At 44.4% G+C, this 24,508-nt stretch overlaps 1 protein-coding gene across 1 annotated transcript in view; it reads right to left on the reverse strand.

Moving 5' to 3' along the window:
* Positions 1 to 1,321: 1,321 nt before the first annotated feature.
* The window catches only part of PAMR1 (peptidase domain containing associated with muscle regeneration 1), a 76,848-nt gene continuing 53,661 nt past the window's right edge, over positions 1,322 to 24,508 (reverse strand). The window contains exons 7-11 of the mRNA XM_043909304.1: positions 10,354 to 10,566; positions 7,646 to 7,712; positions 5,134 to 5,366; positions 3,815 to 4,107; positions 1,322 to 2,388 (exon numbers count right to left, since the gene is read on the reverse strand). Coding sequence (XP_043765239.1) covers positions 1,852 to 2,388; positions 3,815 to 4,107; positions 5,134 to 5,366; positions 7,646 to 7,712; positions 10,354 to 10,566 — 1,343 coding nt within the window. The 3' untranslated portion in view covers positions 1,322 to 1,851. The remainder of the gene's footprint in view (positions 2,389 to 3,814; positions 4,108 to 5,133; positions 5,367 to 7,645; positions 7,713 to 10,353; positions 10,567 to 24,508) is intronic.

The following is a 24,508-nucleotide window of genomic DNA, read 5'->3' on the forward strand; positions in this document are numbered from 1 at the left end:
TACTGCGTGCTGGATGGTTGTTCCTCAGAAGTTGATACATTGTTCTCAGATTAAGCCAGGAGGATGGAAGGAGTGAGTGAAAGGTGGGGGGTGGGGAGCCTGACTTATGGAAAGCCCCAAGAAAGCCTAAACAAGAGAGAAAGTACCAGAAATTCTCTGCTGGCTCAGGGAATGATGCAAAGACACAGAGCTGGGGACGCAGGTTGGGGGACAGAGGTGGCGTCCTGCCTTGGGGCTAAAGTCCTTGGGGTTGAAATTCTTTCTGATACGGGAGGGAAGAGTGTCTGTTGGGGTCTGTAGGATGGGACTGTCCCCCACGTGTCCTGCACCAACCTTGGGCTTTCAGGCCTCAGGAGGTATGGAAAAGACCGAGAAGTTCCACAAGCCTTCAGGGGAGGAAGAGGAGGTCACTGAAAATCCGGCTGGGGAGCCTCCCAAGAAGGCTGCCTCTGTGGCAAGGAGGCTGAGTAACCCAAACAAACCAGTGTCAAGACGGAGTCCCCCCAGATCTCAGGAGTATCAGTGCAAGCCAGACCCCAAGAGCAGCCATGTGAGCGGGGAGGACCGCAGAGTCCCAGGGAAGCAGAGAGAACTCCGCACAACTTACACTTGTTACAGACCCGAGCACCCAGTGTCCCCCAGACGCCCAGGAGTGAGAAGGTGCTACCACACACGCCCAAGAGCCTGCAGAAACTCAGGAGGCCTCCAGTGTCCCAGGGCTCAGTCACTTACGCCTCCATGGCACCATCTGGGACAGGAGGAGACTGGTGAAAGCCGGGGAGAAAGGATAAAAGAGTGAGTCACCCCAAAGAGAGAATGTTCCTGAAAAGACCACTTCAGGGACTGGATTGGATTCTTTTTTTTTTTCCTCTGCTATGCAGTGGAAGTCAGGTGTGGGGCTTGAAAGGAAAGTTGTGTAAGTTCTAGACAAGAATGAAGTAGTGGGTTCTTGGCATATCTCAATCGAGTGTGAATAAATAGGTGATTCCAATTCAGATGCTATCAAAATATATCCTAGAGATTTCTGGAGGTTCCAAGCAGAGTTTTGTGCTTGAATGTAGAACAGGAGAACCAAAGGGGTCACTAGAAATTGTCAAGGCCCTGGTATTTTCCTCTGCTTGTACCTTGTCTAATGGTGCCCATCCCCTCTCTCCCCTGCCCTATGAACAGCAAACTGCAGGCACTGGCATTGAAAAGATGGCACTGGCTTTGCTATATGCATTCTTTGGGAATGATGATCTATTAAAAGGCTGCCCCCAGCCACCGGTCCCAACACAGGTAGCTCAAAAAGGCTGCAGGCAGAAATCAGAGCCATAGGACATGTGTTCCGTGGGTCAGAAGCCAACCCTGGTTTTATTAAAGTATGTACAGGCGACTGGGAAGGAAAAAGACCACTCTGTGATATGGCCAATGCCACAGTCAGGCTTGCTGTCCGGGGCTGGCCTGCCAGTGGCTCTTTGGAAGTCAGTCTGGTTGGAGCCTTGGAAGAGACCTGATGAATCCGGTCTTGACCTTCTCTCGACCACAGCTGACCATGGCATCTGCAGCACTAAAAGGGGGGCAGGGAAGGCCACTGGGTTGGTTGAATGGGGTGAATTTCTCTGCCACTCACATCGTCTCTTTGGAAGAAACTGAGTTCTTTCAAGTAGTGTGGTAATCTTCCCAGGACCCCAGCAGTCAGGGAAGCAGTGGCCTACCAGAAAGTAAGCTCAACTCGCCCTCCACTGGTTTTGAAATCAGAAACCCAGGCACAGCCAAATTCAGGGGCGGAATCCCACTTCGGGTCCACACCGCCCCGGCTGACACGTACACGGAAGGCTGCACAGAAACGCTCCTCCAGGGGCCTGCGGCTCACTTCATGTTTCTCTCAATCCAGTCTTTAAAAGGCAGCACTTTGGTGAAGGCCGTGGAGAGGCTGTGGCTGCACGTCTTGTCGTAGCTCCAGCTGACCAGCCCCACCAGGTGCCAGCGGGGCTCCGGGGACGCCCGGCCCGGGAAGGACACGGCCGCGATGCCGCCTGTCTCAGCCGTGCAGATGTCGGAAGGGGCCGTGGGGTCGCGGCCGGCACAGAACATGTTGTCCGTGACGCTCACGGGGATGCCCTGCTCCTCGTGCTGCTCCTCACACAGCAGCGGGTCCGCCACCCTCACCACCCCCGAGCGCAGCGCATCGTCCTTGTAGCCGGGGCTCCTGTTGTCCGCCAGGACGTTCCAGCCGGCCACGGTGATGCGGGACTCCTGGAAGGAGGTGCTGAGATCCCGAGGGGCCGCCAGGCAGATGGGCTGGACGCGGGTGCTGATGCGAGCCTTGTCCAGGAGCTTCAGGATGGCAATGTCCGTATCCAGCAGGATGGGGTCGTAGTTCGGATGGAGGATGATTGCAGAAATCTACAAAGGTAAAGAATGGACAGCAGTAGTGAGCGGCCGACTCCACGGTGATGGCAACAGGCAAGCCCCGGGGCTCAATTATCGGGAGAAAATGTCTGAGAGCCAGCTGCAATTATTCGGACACACTTCGCTCAATGGATCATGGAAAGCAATTGCTCTGTTTCCAGGGTTGCAAACTGAAATGCCGACCAGGGCTGGCAGGTGGTTTTTAAATAAGTGGAGTGGACAAGTGAGGCTTTGGAGAACGGGAGTGTACAACCTATGCAGAGTGGGCAGCTGCCACTTTGCTTAACTGACTACTGCCACGCAGAGATGCTCATTTTGCCAAAGGATAGACTCCAGACCTCTGGCTGAAACCTCCTGGCTTTTAAATGTTGGCAAATAACTGATTAAAAAAATATGCATTAGCACTATCAAAACACAAACCTCAACAGGCTACCAGCTGGCAACCTCTGGTCCACTGTAAACATTTCATTTACCCTCAAGCCAGTAAGAGAGAGCTACACCTAGGGTGGTCCACAAGACTTTTCCACCAAGCCTCCCCTGATTGTCCCCATTCTTGCTCATCACCCTCTTTGATGGAGCCCCCTGGAGCTTACATCTGTGATACGCTGTAACATTTTTATAGACTTGTTCTATATCTGAGCTCATTTACCCAGGGATTCTATTGTGCTGGATTAGTCACAATATACTAGTCTGTCTCTTCACCTAGCCTGTGGACTCTTGAGGGCAAAAGTCATGCCTTGTTCAGTTCTGTGTGTATTCCCAGTGAATGGCATGCTGTGGGAACTCAACAATAGATGGATGGATGGACAGGTGGATGAGCTAGACTGCATGAGAGGGTGGATGGTACAGACGGAGGGAGGGAGGGAGGGAAAGAAAATAATATTAGAAATTTACTAGGAGCCTCTATGTCCTCACAGTCTCCCTAGCACCATGTCCTAAACATAATAGGTAGTTGGTTACCTTTTGATGACCCCAATGATAGAAGATATTTTTTATTATCTTATATAAAAATTTTTTTGGGGGGAAGACTCCATAGTCTTTCTAGATGCCCCTTTCTAGTATCTGCCAATAATTAAAGATTAGGCATCTAGGTGGCACAGTTGGTAAAGAATCTGCTTGCCAATGCAGGAGATGCTAAAGACATGGGTTCAATCTCTGGGTCAGGAAGATCCCCTGCAGGAGGGCATGGCAATCCACTCCAGTATGCTTGCCTGGAGAATTCCATGGACAGAGGTGCCTGGTGGACTACACCACCGGGTCACAAGAGTCCGACAGTACTGAGCAACTAAGCATGCATGTGCCTAATATTTCCAGGCTCTGGACTGGATGCCAAGGTGACAGACTGACAGGATAACTGCTCTCCCGGTGCTGGGAGCTGCCGAGAAAGAAACCGGACCTCCAGGCTGCAGCCCTCTCTCACCCGCAAGCTCTGGATGCTCTTCTCATCCCGGTCGTCATCCCTGTAGAATTTCCCCAGGACGACTTTGAGGTCTGCCGTCTTGATCACGGTGACCCTCCCCAGGTCGGTGACGCAGTGGGCAGCCACCACCACGGTGCGCTCGTTGACCAGGGCGCCGCTGCAGACCAGAAACCAGGCATCCTTGTGCAGACTGCCCCCGTGCACCCCGCCGGCCCTCCTGTAGATGGCAGCCTGCCACGGCCAGCGCGTGCCCTGGGTCTTCGGAGCAGAGGTGTTCTCGGTTTTCCCACAGACTATGGAGAAAGCACCAGCTCAGTGAGATACATTCAGACCTTCCCATCCAGAGGGGAAGATCTGCTGCAGGAGGGCATGGTGTCAGCCAACCACAGAGCACATATCTGGAAAGGTGGGCCCTACAGGTGTCAAGATCACAGAGCATCTAACCTGTTTTTTTTTTTTTCTCTTTAAATACTAATCAACCACCTTAACATGCTTGGCTATAAAGTTGAGGGTTATAATCGGGAGTCTTACCATCCCATGCACTTACTGGGTAAGTTGCCTAATTCCTTAGAGCCTCAGTCTTCCTGCCTGCAAAATGGATACAGTAATCACAACTGTCTCCTAGGTTCTTGCAGAGAGTGGATGAGATGATGTATATAAACAGACTCAAAATATCATGACTATTACTATAAAGATGACCACCTCGAACTAAGCCATACTCTTCTCCTCTGACAAAAAAGATGGGGGTAGTAGCTTAGTAATGTGCAAACTCCCATTCCGGACATTTCCATATATTATCTCAGTAATCATTATTATAACCTGTAAGTGACTGATACCTCATTACTTACTAACAGTAATTAATTAATTAAGTAAGTAAGTAATTACTAACAGTAATTAAATAGGAAGTAAGTAATTAATACCATTGGGTGATGAGGATGAAAACTGGGGCTCAGGTGACCAATATGATGTAACTAGAAGTTCTCTGGCACTTTTAACCCCTCCCTACTTGGTGTTTAATGACTGTTCTGTCCCTTTTCTCCAAGTAAATGTGATAAAATCATCCACAAGAAAGTATGCCCCCTCTTCCTCAAAAATTCGTCTAAGATTTAATCATCTTTCCTGGGTAATAAGTTTAAGCCAAAGGAAGGAAACTCTAACTGTGGAATTTCAGACTTCACCAAGCTGGGGGAAAGTATTAGAGGACTATTCTTTTGGACAAGGATTTTTTCCCCCAAAAGTCTTCAACAGGGTCAGGGGCTTTTCACAGGCAGGCATGGGAGATTCAAGCTGCTTTAGCCCAAGGATGAGCCTTGACTCACTAGGGATGCAGGACGGGGCACGCCCACTCCACTTTCCAGTCCTTAGACACGTCCTCCGGCTGCTGCCCAGGCGGCGGTAGAAGGGTGAGATGCACTCGTACTGGAGCTGGGTGTGGAGATGTTGGTACCCAGGTGGCAGGTCTCCGAAGGGAAGGACTGGCTTCTTCGTAGGGGCGTCCTGCAGTTTCTGCTTGCTGAAGGCTGATGAGTATAGCTGGTGTAATGGCGTCTCCCTGCATCACGGCAGAGGGGCCCGGAGAGAGAGGAGGGCAGGAGACAGTCATTATAGCGCTTTTAGTATCCATGCCAAGCTCCATGAAGATGTTTGGTTACAAAGGAAGAAAACAACAGCTATCTCGTCCTCTGTGTGTGTGTGACTTGCTCTCCCTTTCTCCTCTTACCTCTCTGTCTCTCTCACACACACACACATCTTTTCTACCACTGAACAGATTTTCTTGCACACTTCAACCTTCTATTTATTTCTCCATTTCCATTTCTGGCATGCCTCCAGCTACCCAGGGTTTTAACCAAAGAGCATAATATCTGACATAATAGCTGCTATCCAAAGGTATGCTATACACGCACACACACACACCAATTAATTGTGAAATTAAACAAGAAAAGAAGTTAATTTCAACGAAAGAAATCTGGGCGACTGCTCTGCTCTAACCATTATCATAATGGAGCAATATAAGGAATTGACTCGAACTAAACTGTGTTGATACAGTAGCTTGATTTAGCAATTAACGGATGTAATTAGTCCACCTCAGAGAATAGAATCTTCTCTCAGAGCACATTGATTGGGAGAAATAAGAAGCGTTGTGTGCAAATGTGAAAAGGCCTTTTAAATGAGCCCTGAAGTTGAAGCCCCAGAGGCCACTCTGGGGTCCTTGGGAGAGAGGTATGCACACTATACAGCTTGTGCTCATTTTACATCAGTTCATAATGACTTTAACTGACATGTTAGATTTCCTTTAGGAATCAATGTTTTCATCCCTGTTTAATGCATGGAGAAAGGAAGCCCAGAGAGGTAGGTGGGGATGCTGAAGGGCACATAGGAAGCTAAGACAGGACCCCAGACAGCAGCACTGGGCAGTCACACTTCTCACCCTGATGTCCCTACCATACCAATCCAATACCATTGTAAGAAATGCTTCATGTGTCCGTACAATGCTTTGCTCAGAGCGAAATATTCCACCTCCATTGATTCCATTCGACAAATCTTTAGCTCATATTTAGGACCAGGTCTGAGGCTCAGGGGGCTTTTGTACTCGCAAACAAGCTCAGGTTTAGGCCACTGAAGGTATGCAGTGCCTTTGGGGGTTCTTGGGTGAGCCTGGCTGCTGAGACCATCATATCCTTGCCCCAGCAGCAAATCTTCCAGGAAGATATTTGCCTTGCATTTAATCCTTAACAATTTCTAGAGGCAAACATTATTGTGACTACCCTTATATTTGAAAAGAGGAAACTAAAGGCTCTGCAAGCTTAAAAATTTGCCCAAGAATAGCCAGCACTAAAGAGAGATAACAGAAACAGCTCTTGAGCCCGTCCATCCAATCCAGTCATTCACTCATTCACTATTTTGGGGGTGTCCACGATGCGGCAGGCACTATTCTAGGCACTAGAAGTTCAGCATGAACTAAACAGAAAATGTTCTTGCGCGTGTAACTTTCACAATTTTTTTGGTGGGTTGTGAGGAGACAGAAATTGAACAAATAAACAAACAAATGTCAGGACAATAGAACAATAGGATGCCAAGGTGAAAATTGGAGATCTCTGTAAAGGTCAGAGAATATTGGGTAAAGAAGTTAGCTCAGCAGTCAGGGTGGACGTAAGGTTGCTATCTTTTTTAAAGGATGGTCATGGAGGGTCTCTTTGCCAGGTAAAAACTGAGTAGGGAACTGAAGGAAGCCAGGCATTAAGCATCGTTGAAATCCAGTGGAAGCAACTTCCCTAGCTTGCCACCAGGGGTCCCCAGCTCTATCTTTCCAGGAGAAAGACTAGGTGGACCCCCTGCCCACCCCTCACCCCCCACCCACTGAGGCTTCACATCCTTCATCAGGGGCTAGTCATTCATCTCTGGTTCCTAGCTCCACCAGCCTACCTTATCTGATTGATCACTACCAAGGACATCTTCCTAAGCCACAACTGACTGTGTTTGGTAGGAATGCCATGTCCCTAAAAGCTGCATGATAAATACGCAGTCATTTTAGGAGGACTCAAGTATTAAAATCCAGCTCCTCAAAGGCCATCTTAGTCTGGCTTCCCACCAGCCACTGACTTTCCCACGATCCAGTGAAACCTGTACATCTTCCAACAGTTGCTACCTCTTGGCTAAAGGCAGCTAGCTAATAAGCCTCCATCTAACAAGCCCTTTTCTTTCCTGGCAAGTCAAAACGGAGTGTCCCTAAGAAACCTCAGACTGTCTTTGGCCAAACACAAATAGGGAAAGGGGGTGGAGAAAGGAATGTTCATTTGCCTTTAAAGCAGAGTTCAGGTGTTTCAACCTCACCTTGACTGAACCTGCATTGGAAGAACTTTCCGCCTCACCAGGTCTGAGATCTTTGGTTCTCGGCAGGCTAGGAAAAAAAAGATAACGCTGCATAATCCTTTTCCATACTAATCGTTCACACCATGGATTCAGGTTGATACCTGACCACCCTCTCTGGACACCAGGGCACATTCCCCAGGCTCTCAGAGGTGAGACGTGTCAGCCAAGCATGAACAGCTTGCTTAGCAAAAAAGGATGCTGAGAGACTTCCCTGGTGGTCCAGTGGTTAAGAATCCACCTGCCAATGAAGGAGAGCCAGGTCCGATCCCTTGTCCAGGAAGATCCCACATGCTGCAGGGCAACTAAGCCTGTGAGCCACAAATACTGAGCCCATGCTCTAGAGTCTGTACTCTATAACAAGCAAAGCCACCCTGATGAGAAGCCCATGGTGCAACTAAGCCCCAGCATGGCCCAAAGTAAATAAGTGAATTTTTTTAAAAACAGAGCATGCTGAGTTTCATTTATTAATAAAAAGGTAGCCTCCTTGGTAGAACCCAAGTAGAATAAACATGTCTGCAGAGCTGCTCCCCCCAGGTGATATGAAAGTGTGAAAGGATTAGTTGCTCAGTTGTGTCCGACTCTTTGTGACCCCATAGACTGTAGCCCACCAGGCTCCTCTGTCCATGGGATTCTCTAGGCAAGAGTACTGGAGTGGGTTGCCATGCCCTCCTCCAGGGGATCTTCCCAACCCAGGGATCAAACCCATGTCTCCTGCCTTGCAGGCAGATTCTTTCCTGCCTGAGCCACCAGGGAAGCCCAGTGATATGAAGCAACAGTAGTTAATAGAATTATCCATTCACGTAAATTGTATTAGCAAACTAGATCAATATGGAATAAAGGCCAAGGGCAAGGTTCTAAAATATAGCCCAAGATAGGAAATCACAAGGTTCTCATTTAAAACTGAACAGCAGTGTCAACCAACAATAAGTCTTGAGTAACTGATTCCTCCAGGTCCTTTCTCTGCGATTAAGGCTTCTAATGATCCTTTGAGGGCAACTCAAAGCCTGGTTTAATTTTGTTGAAGTCTCTCTTTCTTCACAAGTGAAAAGGAATCCTTCCCATCTCACTTTCCCAATCAAGCAGCCAACATTTGTCTAATTAGCAACCTAGGGAACTCTAGTTGTATTAATTTGTAAGAGAAGGGTTGACAAAAAATCTCCAAGGACATAGGTAACACCAGTTCCATACCTAATGAAATCAAGAATCATAGTCTGTGCTGGTGGGGATGAAGGTCACTCCTGGCTAAAGTCTAAAGCCTTCCTTTCACAAACTTGTTCTTTTATTCCTTTCCCCATGATTCAGGTTGTTGACAAACACTCAGAAGGCAAAGTGGAGGACTGAAGCAATTATCTGGATAATCTAGGTGAAGGATATGATTTTCTTCCCAGGAAACAGAGAGATAGTTGTGTGTGTGTGTGTGTGCGCGTGTGTGTGTTTGTGTGTGTGTTGCTTGCTCAGTCCTGCCGCTGAAAAGAGAGCTGTTGTTGACCTGGAGCAACAAGTGAATCAACTTGATAAAACACTATGGGGCTCCCCCGGTGGCTCAGTAGTAGGGATCCACCTGCTAATGCAGGAGACACTGGTTTGATCCCTGATCCTGGAAGATCCACATACCATGGAGCAACCAAGCCTGTGTGCCACAACTACTAATCCCGGAAACCTGTGCTCTAGAGCCTGGAAACCTCACCGACTGAGCCTACCCACCCTAGAGCCCGTCCTCCGCAACAAGAGAAGCCCCTGCAGCAAAGAGCAGCCTCCACTCTCCACAACTAGAGAAAAGCCTGTGCAGCAACAAAGACCCGGCACAGCCAAAAATAAATAAAAAGTAGATAGATAAATAAAATAAATAAAAAGTAGATAGATAAATAAAAGAAACCACATATGCCTACTGTCATGGAGTCAGGTCCAAACTTCCTTATGCAATGTCCCATTTGTTCTGGTCTCAAACTACCCTTTAAAATTTACCTCCCAGATTCCCCGATTGACTCATTTTTTTACTTACCATGATTCTTTCACTTCTGCCTATACCACTTTTTGTCTTCCAACTGGAATATCGTCCCAATACCTCTCTATCTTAGTAAATCCTTCCCTGCTTCCCAGAGGGGCTCCAGTCCCCCTAGCTACAGGAGAACTGGAGCTCATATTTCTCAGAATACACACCACTCATTTGCTCTATAACTCTCCTTTGAACGTTCAAGGGTTTATTGTCTTTTAAAGATGCTTTTAAACATTTTAACATTTCAAACTTCCCTCCACACAGGCTGCCAGGGATGATGTGTCTATTGTGGCTTTTATTTCTTGCATTGATTTAATGTTGCACAGGGAGTAGATAAATGTAGCCATATAAATGCATATTAATTGTTTCAGTTCTATCCTTGGGGTTACACATAAAAAACAGCCTTGTCATCTCTCTAAACTGCTCTGATAGCTACATCTCTCTTCTTGATCACATCAAGACATTGTGATGAGGATAAACTGGTTCTTTGGCAGTCTAAAAAAGAAGCACATGTTTTATGGATGGTTTTCAAAATAATAATGTATGGTTTCAGTAAGAACTTAAAAGAGAAAGGCAATTTTTTTTCCAGGGCTTCAAAAACAGGTATGGGAGCTACCAAAATGTCCAGCAACTCCACTTATCTCTACAGACTTCAGAAATATTTGCCAGTTACCTTTTATACAGATTGGCTGTTTCCCTGACCACTCTCCATTCTGCTGGCAAGTTCTCATCTCATTACCACTGAGAACATAGGAGCCGTTACAAAAGAAGGTCAGGACGGTGCCGATTTTTGCATAGCGGCCATGGATAAGCCCAGGGCCTCCTGTGATTTTCTTGTACCCATTGACTGGGCCCCCAGGGTCTGAGCAGTTTCTTTCTTCAAGGACTGAAAGTAAAAAGAAAAGAAAAGAAAAGGAGAGTTATTAAGAGTCTGAAGCATTTCATTTTAGCACTGAATCTTTTCACATCTCATTGAATTAAAAATGCAGTGATATGGAGCCTGCTAACAATGGTATTCAGAGGAATTACCAAGAGAGAACGCATAACCAGAAAAATGCACGCATTAGACATATCTTCTTGTTTTAACAATTTATTCTTAAATTGAGAACTGTTTCATACCATATATATATATATAAATTTGACACCACATCAGGCTCTCATGTAATCACATTCATTTGCCTCCCAAATTTGTGAAAGCTGGACAGGCCTGGATAAAATAAACATTTTGCCTAGATTTTATGATCAGTGTGCGAGGATTATTGGTTTTCAGTATTGTAATATCATCTCCTTCATTCCCTAAAGCTTGGGCAATTAAACCAAACTACTCAGTTTCCTATTTGTGTTATACCCAGAAAGTAGAATAGATTAGAAATGAGAGTACGTTTATGAATTTAGATTTTCTATTCCATCTGCCAGAACACTGGGTGTGTTAAAAGTTGTAATTAAAAAACACTAGAGGCAATATAAATTCAGAGATACAACAAATTCCCCTAATTTCCAAATAGAACTTTTCATCTAAACATTTAACAATACTCATTATAGGAGATCTCTATTCTCTCATTCACGCTGCACAGCTACTTAGAGTAAAATTGGCATCAACAAAACTATCCTGAGCATCAAACAGGATATTAGATATATGCTGGAAATATTCGATCAGCTAGACAATATATTTTTCTCAGATGGATTATGGTACAATACTGAGTATTACTTGCCTAAGGATAGAGTAAGTCCCCTTAGAATTCAACCTTTAATTACTGAGTTTAGATACCAATCACTCTATCAGGCTCCCTAGTCTCTTTTTAATCATTTTTCTAAGATATGGGCTCATCCCTATAAAACAGGGACTTTCCAGGTGTCTCGATGGTAAAGAATCCGCCTGCCAATACAGGAGACACAGGTTTGATCTCTCATCCAGGAAGATGCCCCTGGAGCAGGAAATGGCCACCCACTCCAGCATTCTTGCCTGAAAAGTCCCACGGACAGAGGTGCCTGGCGAGGTAGCAGAGAGTCAGACACAGCTGAGTCCAAAAAACAGTCACCACACAGCACAGTTATGCACTGACTTTCTTTTCTTCCCTTAAGTGTCCCAGTTACCTTTCAAACAACTCACTTGCTTGCCTCCAGGCAAGAGATGAATATCCATTCCTATAACACTTTTACAATATTTCAGAACTAAAAATTAATAAATTGTTCCTATGTGCAATTTGGCATGGTTGTTAAAACCGGTCAAGCTCCTGGTTTGTCTATGCTAAGACTGCTCATAGCTCACATGACAGATGATCTCAATGACACTGTGTGCTTTGGACTATGCATTCTGAGCGATCTCCCTGGTGGTTGATGCCAAAGCCCCATTTTAAATGTCAAAAAGGGATCTCACTGAGTGAGTTGTTTAAAAATACCAAAATGGCATAGAGAAGGCACTGTACTTTTTGAAGCTTCAAGTGGACTCAGGAAAATCCCAGTGTTTATACTTCCAGGAATCCCTGGATGATGTGGAACAAAGAGGCAGAAAGAGCTTTCCATATTGCTTCATTGACGGGCCACCTTCTTATAGTACAGACTCATTCAAAGCTGAATATGTAGCCCAGAAACAACCAGGAGGAGCCCACAGACTTCAATCATCTCAAAAACATATGTCATACCTGCAAGTTTTAGAGAATGGAATTCACCGTCAACATAAAAATCAATGTCTCATAAAAGCCTGTGTTACTAGCTTCTGACAAAATTTAGCTCTGGAAACCCTGGGTCTGTATTCTCACACGGCAAGAATCAGCTGGTGCGGGGAGGAGCTCTCTACTTAGGATCACGTTCTTGCCTTGGTCACAGTCCCCACCCACCAGCTTGCCTGGTCCCCGCAGAGACTTCAATCTGTGACCAGTTAGACTATCAAAGGGCTATGATTTGTGTAATTCAAGTGTCGTTCCTCATTCATTTTAAACTTTGCTTGCTAGAGATCACGGCCAAGAAAGACTGAGTGATACTTAAGACCTGTCCTGGAATATGGAAAGAAAATGAGCTAGCCTCTAGCCATGTCAGCCTCAGTTACAATACAAGAAATCACTTCTACTGTAAGCCTAATCATTGGATTTTTCTCCTCTTAGAAGTAAGTACCTTCACGGTCCATTAGGCTTCCACTTCATGATCGCCTATGTGAGAGATGGGTCCTATTTCTATTACATTTCATGTGGGTTTAACTGGCAGGAACCTTGGAGAGCTCTTAAGCCCTTCTAGGTAATAAAGCCTCATGACCATCCAGGTTCTTCATGTCATTGAAAAGGGTTTAAAGGATGATTTAAAGGGCAACAGATTCAAGATATCTAAACACGTCTGCCCAAGGCAGAGGAATTCTGCCACATTTTTATAATTCTTAAATGCATATTCCTTTATAACATGACATGTTGGAATCAAGACACATGCCTACTTTTCTTGTAGGTCTACTTCTCTTTCATTTGGTTTTAAGTTATGCTCACGAAATACGACCAGGGTTGAGCAGGATGATGCTTCCAAGGGAAAGTTCAATGGAAGGTGAGACCATGTGGCTGAAATTCTAGAGAAATATAGATGTTAGAAATAGATTCATAAAGGATTCAGATAATGGAGCTGTCTGACACGACTTAAAAATAAATAGACTGAAAATATTCAAGGAAATAAAATACAAAATTGAGGACTTTGGAAGAAAACTTTCACCTTAAAAAGTAACCCAAGGAGAAATCTAGAACACAAAAGTTATAGTGACATAAAGTAAAAAATTCAGTGGATGAGTTTAACAGTAAATCAGATACAACTGAAGGATACCGACGAACTGAAAGATAGCTTCAAAGAAAAGACTCAAAATGAAGCCTAAGAAACAAAAAGATGAAACATGTACCGGAAAATGTAAAGATATAGTAAGAAGGTTAATAAATACATGTAACTGGCATCCCAGGAGAAAAGAGAGAGAATAGAGAAAAACCAATAGGTAAGGAGAGAACAACTGAGATTTTTCTGATGAAAGACACTGACCTACAGATTTACAAGGTCCCAAGTCAGATAAGTACAAAGAAAATCACACACAGACATAGCGTGTAAAGCTGTTCAAAATCAAAACGAAAGAAAGAACGTTTAAGCAGCCAAAGGGAGAAAAGGACTGGAAATGCATACTCTAAAATAATTACTGGTTTGTAACATTGAGAATGTTTCTTGCTTCTTTCTACTATTTTTTTCAAGTTTTATAATCAGAAAATGTAGCCATAAAATTTTGTATTTTATAATTTTGTTGTTGTCCTATAGCTATTATTTTTTAAAGTGTCAGGGAAATGGTTTGGGTATCCCCCGATAAGCCTATAAATCTAGCACTAAGTCTTCATGCCTTTTTCGTGTATGCTCCCAGACTCCCTCTGACCCCTGCAAATCTCTCTGCTGCTACTGCTGCTAAGTCACTTCAGTCGTGTCTGCCTCTGTGTGATCCCAGAGACGGCAGCCCACCAGGCTCCCCTGTCCCTGGGATTCTCCAGGCTAGAACACTGGAGTGGGTTGCCGTTTCCTTCTCCAGCAAATCTCTTTACCATCTTGCATAACCACAGTGTAATCCGACGTTCCATGAACTCAGATTTAAACGTTTTGTCACTAGACTCTGGTGGGAAAATAGTGGCCTCCAGGATCAGATAGCTATAGGCTCAAATATACAGGTATTCAACAAATGTCTGCTTGTGGGTGGAAAGAATAAAGGCTAAAATGTACTCATTCTTCCACTTAATAAACTAGGGCCTGGGAAAACTAATTTTTTCAGGTCTTGTTTTCCTCCTCTATAAAGCAAGATAATAACACTTTTCTGGTTGGTCTGATTTTGAGTAGCAATTTAAACTACACATAGTCTCTATTTCCCTTGTTCGCCTTTATTTACAAAGCATCCAACTGCCTTTAAAAATCAATTCCCCAAATGCATACACCTTAAAGAAAAACTCATAAAGGAATCTAATTATTGGACCTTTTCAAGTACAAAGCAATACTTCTTGGCCTCTTGGTAATGCAATGGGTTTCCAGATCTGGGTCCAGTGTGTTGATTCAGACTTCCGGGTACCAAGCATGGTCTTTGTACATTCATCTATTTTAATCTTGTTTAATGAAGCTTTAAAATTATATTCTTACATCAAACATCTACTGAGCATTATTCTCTCTTCCCTCATTTATTTCCTGTACTTTTCAAAGCTATACCTTCTCCTCTGATGCTTTTGAAGAGAATTCTAAGACTTCCTTATCCATCCTTTTCTCTCCCAGTTTAGACCTCTACCTGTTGGGTTCATAGACCATCTGCATCTCATCAGAGCATCTCCCTAGGGTTAGATTTCAAAGCTATCTCTCTTTTCTCCCTGTGGGTCCTCTGTTTAGAAACCTCTGTATCTCCCCACTGAACTGACTCATGATTCTTTCCTATTTGATGTTTCAAGAGCTTTTGATTTCATTTCTCCTCGGTGGGATGGATGTTTTCACACAAAGCCAAATGAGAATTTAAAACATCTGCATCACTGGTGTGAAGGAGCATCAAACTCCTGCTTTGCTAAGTAAAATATTCCATAATTAGTCATAAATAGCACATTGTCCTATTACTTTGGGGACTCAGCCTAGGGATATAAACACATTAAGTTCAGCATGCCTTTACATGCTACCTTGTGAGCAAAGGCAGTACTCAGGATGCACTTCTCTGCGATTCTGTTTCAGATAAATGCTTTAAAAAAGACCTTCTCTCCCCTGTCTTCTTTTGTTCTTCAGGACAGCAGTATTAGGCAGTTCACTGTGACACCACTTTACCGAGGAGATGCGATAGCTTTGCATGGCTCTTGTAGTGATCACTGTTGGTGCCCCATCGAGGTCTCCTCTCATCCTTTTCCAAACTCTGCTTCCATATGTGTGCTTTGCTGCTGAGAGCTGGCACCTGCCACCTTCACAGACTGCCCTTGGGCATGGGCACCATCTTGCCCATATGAAGAGCTGAAAAATGCCTAGGCTTTCAGCCCCTTCATGCTCACCCCAGGGTTGCCCGTCGCCAGTGGCTGATGGGTGTGGAAGTACAAGAGCCCAACTCCTGCTCTTCCAGGCGTGGCTTACCCCTCCCCGCGCCTTACAGGACGGGGCAGAGTCTGGGAGCTCAGTTAGAATCACTCAGACCTGGTTTCTTCCTCTTTCCCATTTTCTTTCTGCAACTTCCTTAGCGGTTGATCCTGAGAGTACTCCCTTTAATCAATCATGTGGACCCAAATGCGGCGCAGAGTTCTGCCTTGGGGAGTTCTGCTGTTTTCTTAGCCCTGGGCATCAGAACCCTTCACGACTCCCCAGGGCGGCACTCCTGGGAGTGATGAGAAACCCAGGAGGTTTCCCCCCACCCCCGGCATGGGGCTTGTTTGGCTTTCTGCACTCCTAGGAGATCTTGGGGAGGACGACTGGCAGGGCAACCAGAAAGACCACATCTCATTAGAGGGTCTCCAGCCTCCACAGATATTCTCAGACTCCAGCGCCCCACCCCCCCAATCCCATCAGCAGGGCTGTTTTGACCCGAAGGGAACAGGGGCTTTAAGACATGGATTTCTCCAAGCTGAACAGTGTGGACCCAGAACACACCATCCAAGGATTCTCCCCACTGATTTGCTGCTGTCTGTGTAAAGCCAGGGACCTTTTGCAACTCTGGGGTACAGAGGTGGCCCCAGCAAAGACTGAACTTCCCATGGGTCTTAGAGTTGGATTTAAGTTGATTTAAAGCAAATGAAATTATATCCTTTTCTCCCCTGATTGGTTCACTAAGATTCATACTCAGTATGAGGTATAATAGCTAAGATGACCAGGTCCAGAAGGTTTTATGGACCAAGACCAAAAAAAATGGACATGATGATAGAGGCATCAAGAATTACATCAGGATACTGTAGAGACATTACAAGGAGAAGTAGCTTTTTGGTGCACACAAATAAAACCACCTTCTTTGTGCCCTGTGGTCAGATCAACTACACTGACTATAACAAACGTAAGCTCACACTCTTCATTCCTAATTTAGGGAGACAGTCCATTTCCCATCACCCCAGTGATAACAAAATTCAAGGGGTAGATCCAGTTGTGGCAAGAAAGTAGACTGCTTGTTCCATTATATCACTCTCCACCAGTATATCCTTGCTCACAAAATATCCTTTTATGAATGAATCTAGAATTTCAATATGATACACCAGATTCACGAGTATTTGTCTTTTCCTTTCTTCTCAAAGCTATAAGTTCAAATTTGGAGACAACACATAGAAAAAAGCCCCTAGGAACCAAAGAATTCAACCACCACTTTTCTTTCTGGAAGCCCAGTATGTCTTTCTGTAAAGGCTTGTGAAGTGCAGTTGGCTGTTGGTATCACTGATGAATTTTCTTGCATCCTCTATTTGATGAGTGCCTCCTCTGTGCCCAGCAGCATCAGGTATTGGCAGATGTGCTTCTATAAGTTTAACATGGAAATTTTTCATTTAAACCCAGAAAACCTAAGGCCCTCCCCTGCCTTATTAAAATAAGTGCTTTTGTAAGCACTTATTAAAAAATGGTCTGAGGCCTTCCAAAGACTTAACCCCCAAGTCTTCAGGGGAATGGAGATACACATATAAAATTTTTTTCATTAGCACCATTTCATCCTAAATGACTAGTGTCTAACTTTGCTTATAAAATTATATCAGAACATAGGAACGTCTGACCAAGGAATAAAGTAAAGGTAACCACTGGGGCCTTAAATAATTTAAAGAGGTGTAGGGGGGAATCTCAGAAAACACTAGCCAACCACAGCAATTGACGGTAGTCTGGGTTGCACCAAAGATTCCATCAGGTATGATTAACTGGGTTGACACAACTCAGCCTTTGTGTTGCCTGAAAGATAACCTCTTAATCTACAGGCAGAAACCTGGGTGAAATGGAACCAGGTTCTATTTTAGAAGCTCATGCTTCTAAGAATAACCATTTGGGATTTGTTGGAATCTATTTTATCACGTGTGTATTCTCCTTGTGATACTAGACAGATGTGTTGACACAGAGATTACCATTTAACCAGGGCACGTGGTACAGTTAACGCAGTGAGACCAGTTGATCAAGGGCACAATTAGCAAAGAGGACGCAATTAGCACAGGCCCAGTGATGCTTCCTTACAATGGGAGCAGCCGCTTTATAACACGTGTCTGAAAAATGGTAGATGGCAGAGGATGACCAAATCCTTCAGATTTTAAGTCCCTTGGGAGACATTATAGGCCCTCTCTAGAAACATTACTGGCATCTCCACTCACTTGTACTACCCCATCTCACAAAGGACTGGGCTGGCTCTTTCACCAGAGAACAGTGTATGCGTGAGAGAGAAAGAGACAAAGAAAAGAGACAGAGATCAATTCTTGGATCTAACGTTGAATCTTTTTAAACCAATAATACAGTCATACTTTGAGCATCCTGTAGACAATGCAATCCTGAAATATATGTTACTTAGCTTTGATCAAAGTCTTATCCAATATTTTAAAGAAACAACCAAATGGTGATCTAGCTGACTTGAGCTCTATAACTCTATTAAGTTAGCTCCTCAGAGAAATATCTTCACAAAGTATTTTAGGTTGGGTTCTTCTAGAAACAGGCGGGGAGAGACAGATTTGAGTGTAAGTAGCTTATGTAGGTGGTGATCCCAGGAAGGACCAAAAGTAGTGTGGGGGAAGTAAGACACAGAAGTTTGCATTATTAAGAAAGTTACTACTGGGGGCAGTGGAGTTTCAATGCCTCTGGGAAACTCTGAGAGGCAGTGTAGGCTATGCTTCAGAGTCATACTACCCAGAGAGCAATGGATATGAGTTATTACCTACAGACCACCATCAACCATTTGTTGAAGGATGATGAGATGAACATTAATTCCTCAGCACTCCAGTCTTTGCTCATATATGAGTCAATAGACTCTGAGAGCCAGAGAAAGCCCTTAGGCAGAGCTGCAGGAGCCTGGGGCTGGAGGTCAGTGGGTCAACAGTAATGATGTTAGCATAATAAAGTCTGGCTACCTTTTTGTTTCCCAGGAAGGTGGAAGAACCCCGTTTTTACACGTTTGGTGTAAAAAAGGTTAAATTTCTGTTATTTACAAAGTTGAAGTGAAAAACATTTCTCCAGCACCCACCTTTAGATAAGGAGAGGGAGGAATTGGGAATTAAAATAACACAAACAATATTTGCATCTGCAAATGAACTTGTATTTGCTTTCCGTTAATACACAATGAGAGCTATGCCAGTGACGGCCTTTCTCTTTTTTGCCTTTGCTGCCAGGAAACAGAATCGCAGACTTTCTGAGGCTGATTATTTTATCTGATGCAAACGTTAAACTTACTCTCTCATCCCATATAGTGTCCTTCTTCGCTGTTCTTGTCCCACTTCTAAACTCTCTTACTATAATTATTATTTATACCCTGTATGTGTGCGCAGTCACTCAGCTGTGTCTGACACTTTGCGGCCCCATGGACTATCGCCCTTCAGTCTCCTCTAGGCAAGAATGGGATTTTCCAGGTAAGAATACTCCAGTGGTTTGTCATTTTCCTCTTCCAGAGATCTTCCCAACCCAGGGATAGAATCTGCGTCTCTTCCAACTCTTGCATTGACAAGTGGATTCTTTACCAATAGCATCACCTGGGAAGCTGATTGCTTTCAAAATTGGTTTGATATGATTTACAAAACTGCACCTAAAAAAGCATACATTTCTTTTCTCAAATTTTATATTAATGATACATTTAGGGTAATGAGAGAGCCACCTGGGCAAAACACGAAGGGACTACTCTGTCTCTTTAACAGGAACTCTTAGAGCTATAAGAGTATCTTGAGAGTTCCAGCAAGGGACACAGATCCAAAGTCAACAATATTCAGGACTCCACTATCTAGCTGGCAGTGTGAGCTGGGGTGTTAGCTTCAACTCTTCAAATACTCTGCCAACCACCCATTCTCGCTTGTCACCAAATTCAAAGGAACAATTTGTGACAATTTCAGTTCTATTTGGAAAAGGCATTAGCTTTCCTTTTTTTCTTAATATATATATATATATATATATATTTTTTTTTTTTATTGAGGTACAGTTGACTTACAATGTTTCAGGTGCACACCAAGGTGATTCAGTTATACATATACAATATATTATTTTTGAAATTATTTTCCATTACAGGTTATTACAAGATATTGACTATAGTTCCCTGTGCTATACAGTAAACCTTTGTTGCTTATTGCATATGTTTTTTTTTTATTAGAAATCTAGCATTCTATTCATGTTAAGTCAAACAAGTAGAATCAAAATGTCACAAATTTTTTAGTTGGGCAAAAATTCAAGTTTTCTAAAATATACATATTATTTATATATAAGGCATTAACTTTCTCACTGGGACTTCATTCATCCTGGAAGCCTGACTTAATGAGACCAACACACAGAGACAGTCATCGGACAGGCTTGAATCCCTTTCTCACTTCTTCCTGTTCAGCTTGTATCTGAGTCTGGTGCCTCTGGACCCAACATCTTTTACCTCCAAAATGTCTTCCCCAACCAGGAATAATGACAGCAACTGGTGATATAACCCCTCCACTGAAAACACTTTTTATCCCTGTCCAGCTGATGGAACTCTGCCCCCCTGATGTTTTCCAGCCTTCCAAGGTTGTGAATGAGACAGTACCCATGTGAAATTATACTTGGACTGCACACACTGCTATTTGTTCATCTGGCATTAATTTGGAGGCTGAGGCTTACAATTAGCTACTTGATCTTAATCAGTATTGTCCTTGGCTCCTGGTACACTGTGTCTTTCGGATACCACTTTTCTGGTGTTTAGATGGCCTATTTCATTAGAAAGCTAAAACTCCCTGTGCCTAAGAGACGGGTCTGCTTCAAAAAATCCTCAGAAAGTCCTGGTCACTTTGCTTTTGTTCAAAATCAACATCCTCATTTGGTAGAGTTGATGGGTAACTTATGTAACTATAGAGACTTAGTCGTCTTCTACCTGGGGATGTGCTCAGTAAGTCTTCTTAGAGCTTAGAATGTTTCTGAGTCAGCCCCAGGGGATGGGGCTGGACGTAGGTAATAACACTAAAAAACTAGAGGAAATGTCCCCCAGGGGCATTCATCCGTCAACTTTTCAACTGTAAAGTACGCTCGCCATGAAAATAGCCCAAACAAGGCAATTCTGTTTAGCCTTGGGGATGAAGAGGATGACCTTAGAGGGGAGTCCTGAGCTTCAGAGGACATGTGACTCCTGAGATCCTGTCCACTTAGTAACTCTGATCATCACCATCACGATTATTACCAAACACCTTTCTAGAAGAAGTAGTACCCAGGAAATGCATGGCATGACCACTCTCCTGTGTGCCAGAAAAAGGCTGAAATTGGAACTGTTGTCCAGTTCTGCCAGATGAAGCAGGAAAATACACCAAAGAGCCCTGCTTTACCTTACCAGTGTCTGGTGCCTAACAGACACTCGAAAATGTCTGGTTGGATGAATCTGCAAAGTGGGGAGGATCATAGTACCTACCCCAGGGGGATGTCGTGACAATTAAATGAGACAGCGTCACATAGAGCACAGAGTTTGGTCTATATTGAGAATGCAGAGAATAACTACCATTGTAGTTTTTAATACTTGGATATCAATAAGCATGCCTTGTGTTTTGCAGAAAAGAAGCTTCCATCTTCCGAAGCAGGGTGAGGAACAGGTAGTGAATGCCCCCACAAGGCAGGAATTTTTAAGGAAAATGGGAACACTGTAGCCCTTGTTAAGTGACTGGGGTCGGTCTCGGGTCTACGATAGCAGGTAAGTTTGCTTCCATCAGAAGGTAATTCGGCTTTGCTCTCAAGTTCTTCTACTCTTCTTATCTTCCCACCACTTCCCTCCGTGGGCATATAGTCCATCCCAGCTCTGATGAGTTACTTCTTAACCCAAAATCAAAATAAATCCTACCCCTGCATGAAGTCCTGCCTCAGGGAACTTGTCTGCCAAAGCAAAAGCCAAGAGGGTCCCCACGAGGAGCAGGCAAGTGGAAGCAAAGTCTTAGTAAAACAGTGGTGGACCTGGCCCATCCCACACTGATGGGCACTCCATCCCAAGCTCTCAGAGTCAGTCAGGCTGAAGAGCTGTTTATGAGGCTTGATCTGTCCTCTTACTATTTGGGTAGAATGCCATCCATCACTAAAACAATTGCTGACCAGCAAAATGCACCCCATATATACCAATCTTAATCATCTTACTCTGAATGAGAAGAGGCAATGCCTTGATTAAAAGGCCACAGATTCATAGAGTCCAGCAGAGTTAAAGCTAACATGTCATTTGGTCTATGCAGACTCAGACTTACCCAACAAAAAATGATTCAAATGATAAGGAAATTTTTCCCCTGAACTATAAAAAACAAGCAAATATTAGATAGTTATGAAAGGGAAGCTTCTACTGTGTTCAGTGACCACTTTGGCTTTCCAGATCTAAATCCAAATGAGACAGCATCCCTCCAAACATGCTAAGAAGGGTGGCAGAGATTCATCTCCATGTTACGGAGAGACAGCAGATGGGAGGCTCAGGTATAGAAGTATAAGAAGGAAGCAGACTACTAGCTAAGCATCCTCCCAGCGCTCCTTCCGTCTCTGAAGGCTCTGGGTTACCAAGTGCTGGTGGGTAATAACAGTAGATCCCCAGGAACTGTTTTTTTATGAAGTTATTCTTATACCCCTCATGTCCTCTCCAGCCAGACCATGAATTCTCTTTTCTGCCCTGTTGCTCTAATTTAATATGCAAGGGATGCTCTGGAGACTTGGTCTCCTGTATAACCACAGAGGACTAACATAGAGTCCACTTCATGTTAATGAGTGACCATTAAAAGAGAACCATGAGACACAGGGAGGCTGACCAGGTAACATGATGCTTGGGGCAACCTGCCCTGGAGTTTCCCAATCCAGTCCCCCCTGCTGTTACTCCACTTATCATCTCCAACAGCCCCCTATCCTGGCTGCTCTGGCTGCAGAGACTCCCCATCCATCACACCACTGTGCATGTCGACTCCTGGGATCCAGGGTTTCTTTATGACAATGGCATTGGCAGTATCTACCTGTCCTTTAAAACCCAATCTCTCTTGCCCGGATGCTGGTGTAATGGTAGCAGTCCTTAGCATCTGGCAATGATTCAGGAGGAACAGCTCACAGAGAAAACTCAGAAGCTCTTGGGAGAATTTTCTTAAACCTAGAGAGTCTGAGAACGGTTTGTCATGATCTTCTAGTTTGTGGAAATGAGTGCTGATGCCCTAACCCCTTAGCTAGAACATCCCTACTTTCTGCCAAACTTTTAAATGGCTACATGGGCCCAGAAGTAGTAATAAGAATAACTGCTTCTATTAAATTCAGTATAATTGTATCACTATCTGTATCAATACACAAGTACCTTAAATGAATCATCTCATTCCCTCCCCACCATCACCCCTAAAAAGAACTTGATAAGATTTTCCTGGAATTTATAAGTGGGGAGACTAAGACTCCTAGGAGGTAAATTACTTGCTCAAGATTTACCGGGCTGGTAAATTGCAGATTTAGAACCAAACCAAAGTCTTTCCGACCAGAGTCCAAGCTCTCCACGCCAGGTTGTGTCATCTCAGTGTGGACAAAGGTATTCTTACCCGTCTTCTGCATGTTAAGGATGAAACAGACCTTTAGAACTCTAAAGAAGCCAGTACAAAATTCCATTTTTACAATGCCTCCCCTAAGAACAAATGTCCCCTTAGAACAAATACACATTAATTCCAGCAAGCCTGCAGCCCATTATTTACCTGTGATGGGAGAGGTGACTGTGACCCACAGGGGTCTCAGCACATTCATCACTATTAAGGTCTCCCGGAAAACCCCAAAGTTCCCAGTCACTTATTTTTGATGAGAAACACGGGTTGGCCCTTTGAAGCTGAAGTATAAAGTGTGCCTCTCATCCTAGGCTCTTTTCTTCCCAGTCCTTGGGACAGGCTAGTGGGAAACCTTCTGATGCCCCAGAACCCCAATGAATCCAGAGACACCATTTTTCTTTAATTGGTGGAAGCCGATTTGTGTTGTTCAAAGGCGCGTCTGAGCCCGGAGGGTGAGCATTGTGGCCCAAGATTTAGCCCGTTTCATCGCCCTTCATTAGGATGCAGGGGGGAGACCTCGGCACCGTCAACTGGGCCAGAGGAACAAAGGCAACATGGAAACTGGGGCGGGCAGTGAACCCCTCACTCTCTACTTTTTCAAAACAAGATTCTGACCATTTACTCGAGAACTTACTTTGTCCTTCTGTTCCATACAAAGAAACAGGAAACTTCAGAGGGAAAAAAAGGGGCCCCAGTTTCTTACATGGTGGCCCAGGGAGGTTGGGGTTGGGGAGGGTGCTGGCAGGAGGTTAGCTTGGCCGCAGAGCTGAGGAGGGGCCACTCCCCTGTTTCTGTTCTCAGAGGAGGTCATCTGGGAGCGGGAGAAGGTGGTTCTTCTTGTAAAACCCCTTGAGGAGAAGGCGGGGTCACAGTCAGTAAAGACCAGCCTCAGGACTTTTGCACCCTCTCACTAACCCAACTGGAAAACCTGTGTTGATTGTATCTTCTTGTTCATCTTGCCTGCTTGTTTAGTCATTAAATTGTGTCCAAGTCTTTCGTGACCCCGTGGACTGTAGTCCACCAGGCTCCTCTGTCCGTGGGATTTCCCAGGCCAGAATGCTGGAGTGGGTTGCCATTTTCCTCTCCAGGTTGTTTATCTACTACCCCACAAAATCTGAAGAAAACATCTCCCCTCAGACTCAAAGAATTCCTTCAAAAATAAATCCATTTCCAACTTGACAAGGATAGACCGAGCTGCTGACA

The sequence above is a fragment of the Cervus elaphus genome, chromosome 1, assembly GCF_910594005.1.
Source record: "Cervus elaphus chromosome 1, mCerEla1.1, whole genome shotgun sequence".
NCBI classification, from domain to species: Eukaryota; Metazoa; Chordata; class Mammalia; order Artiodactyla; family Cervidae; genus Cervus; species Cervus elaphus.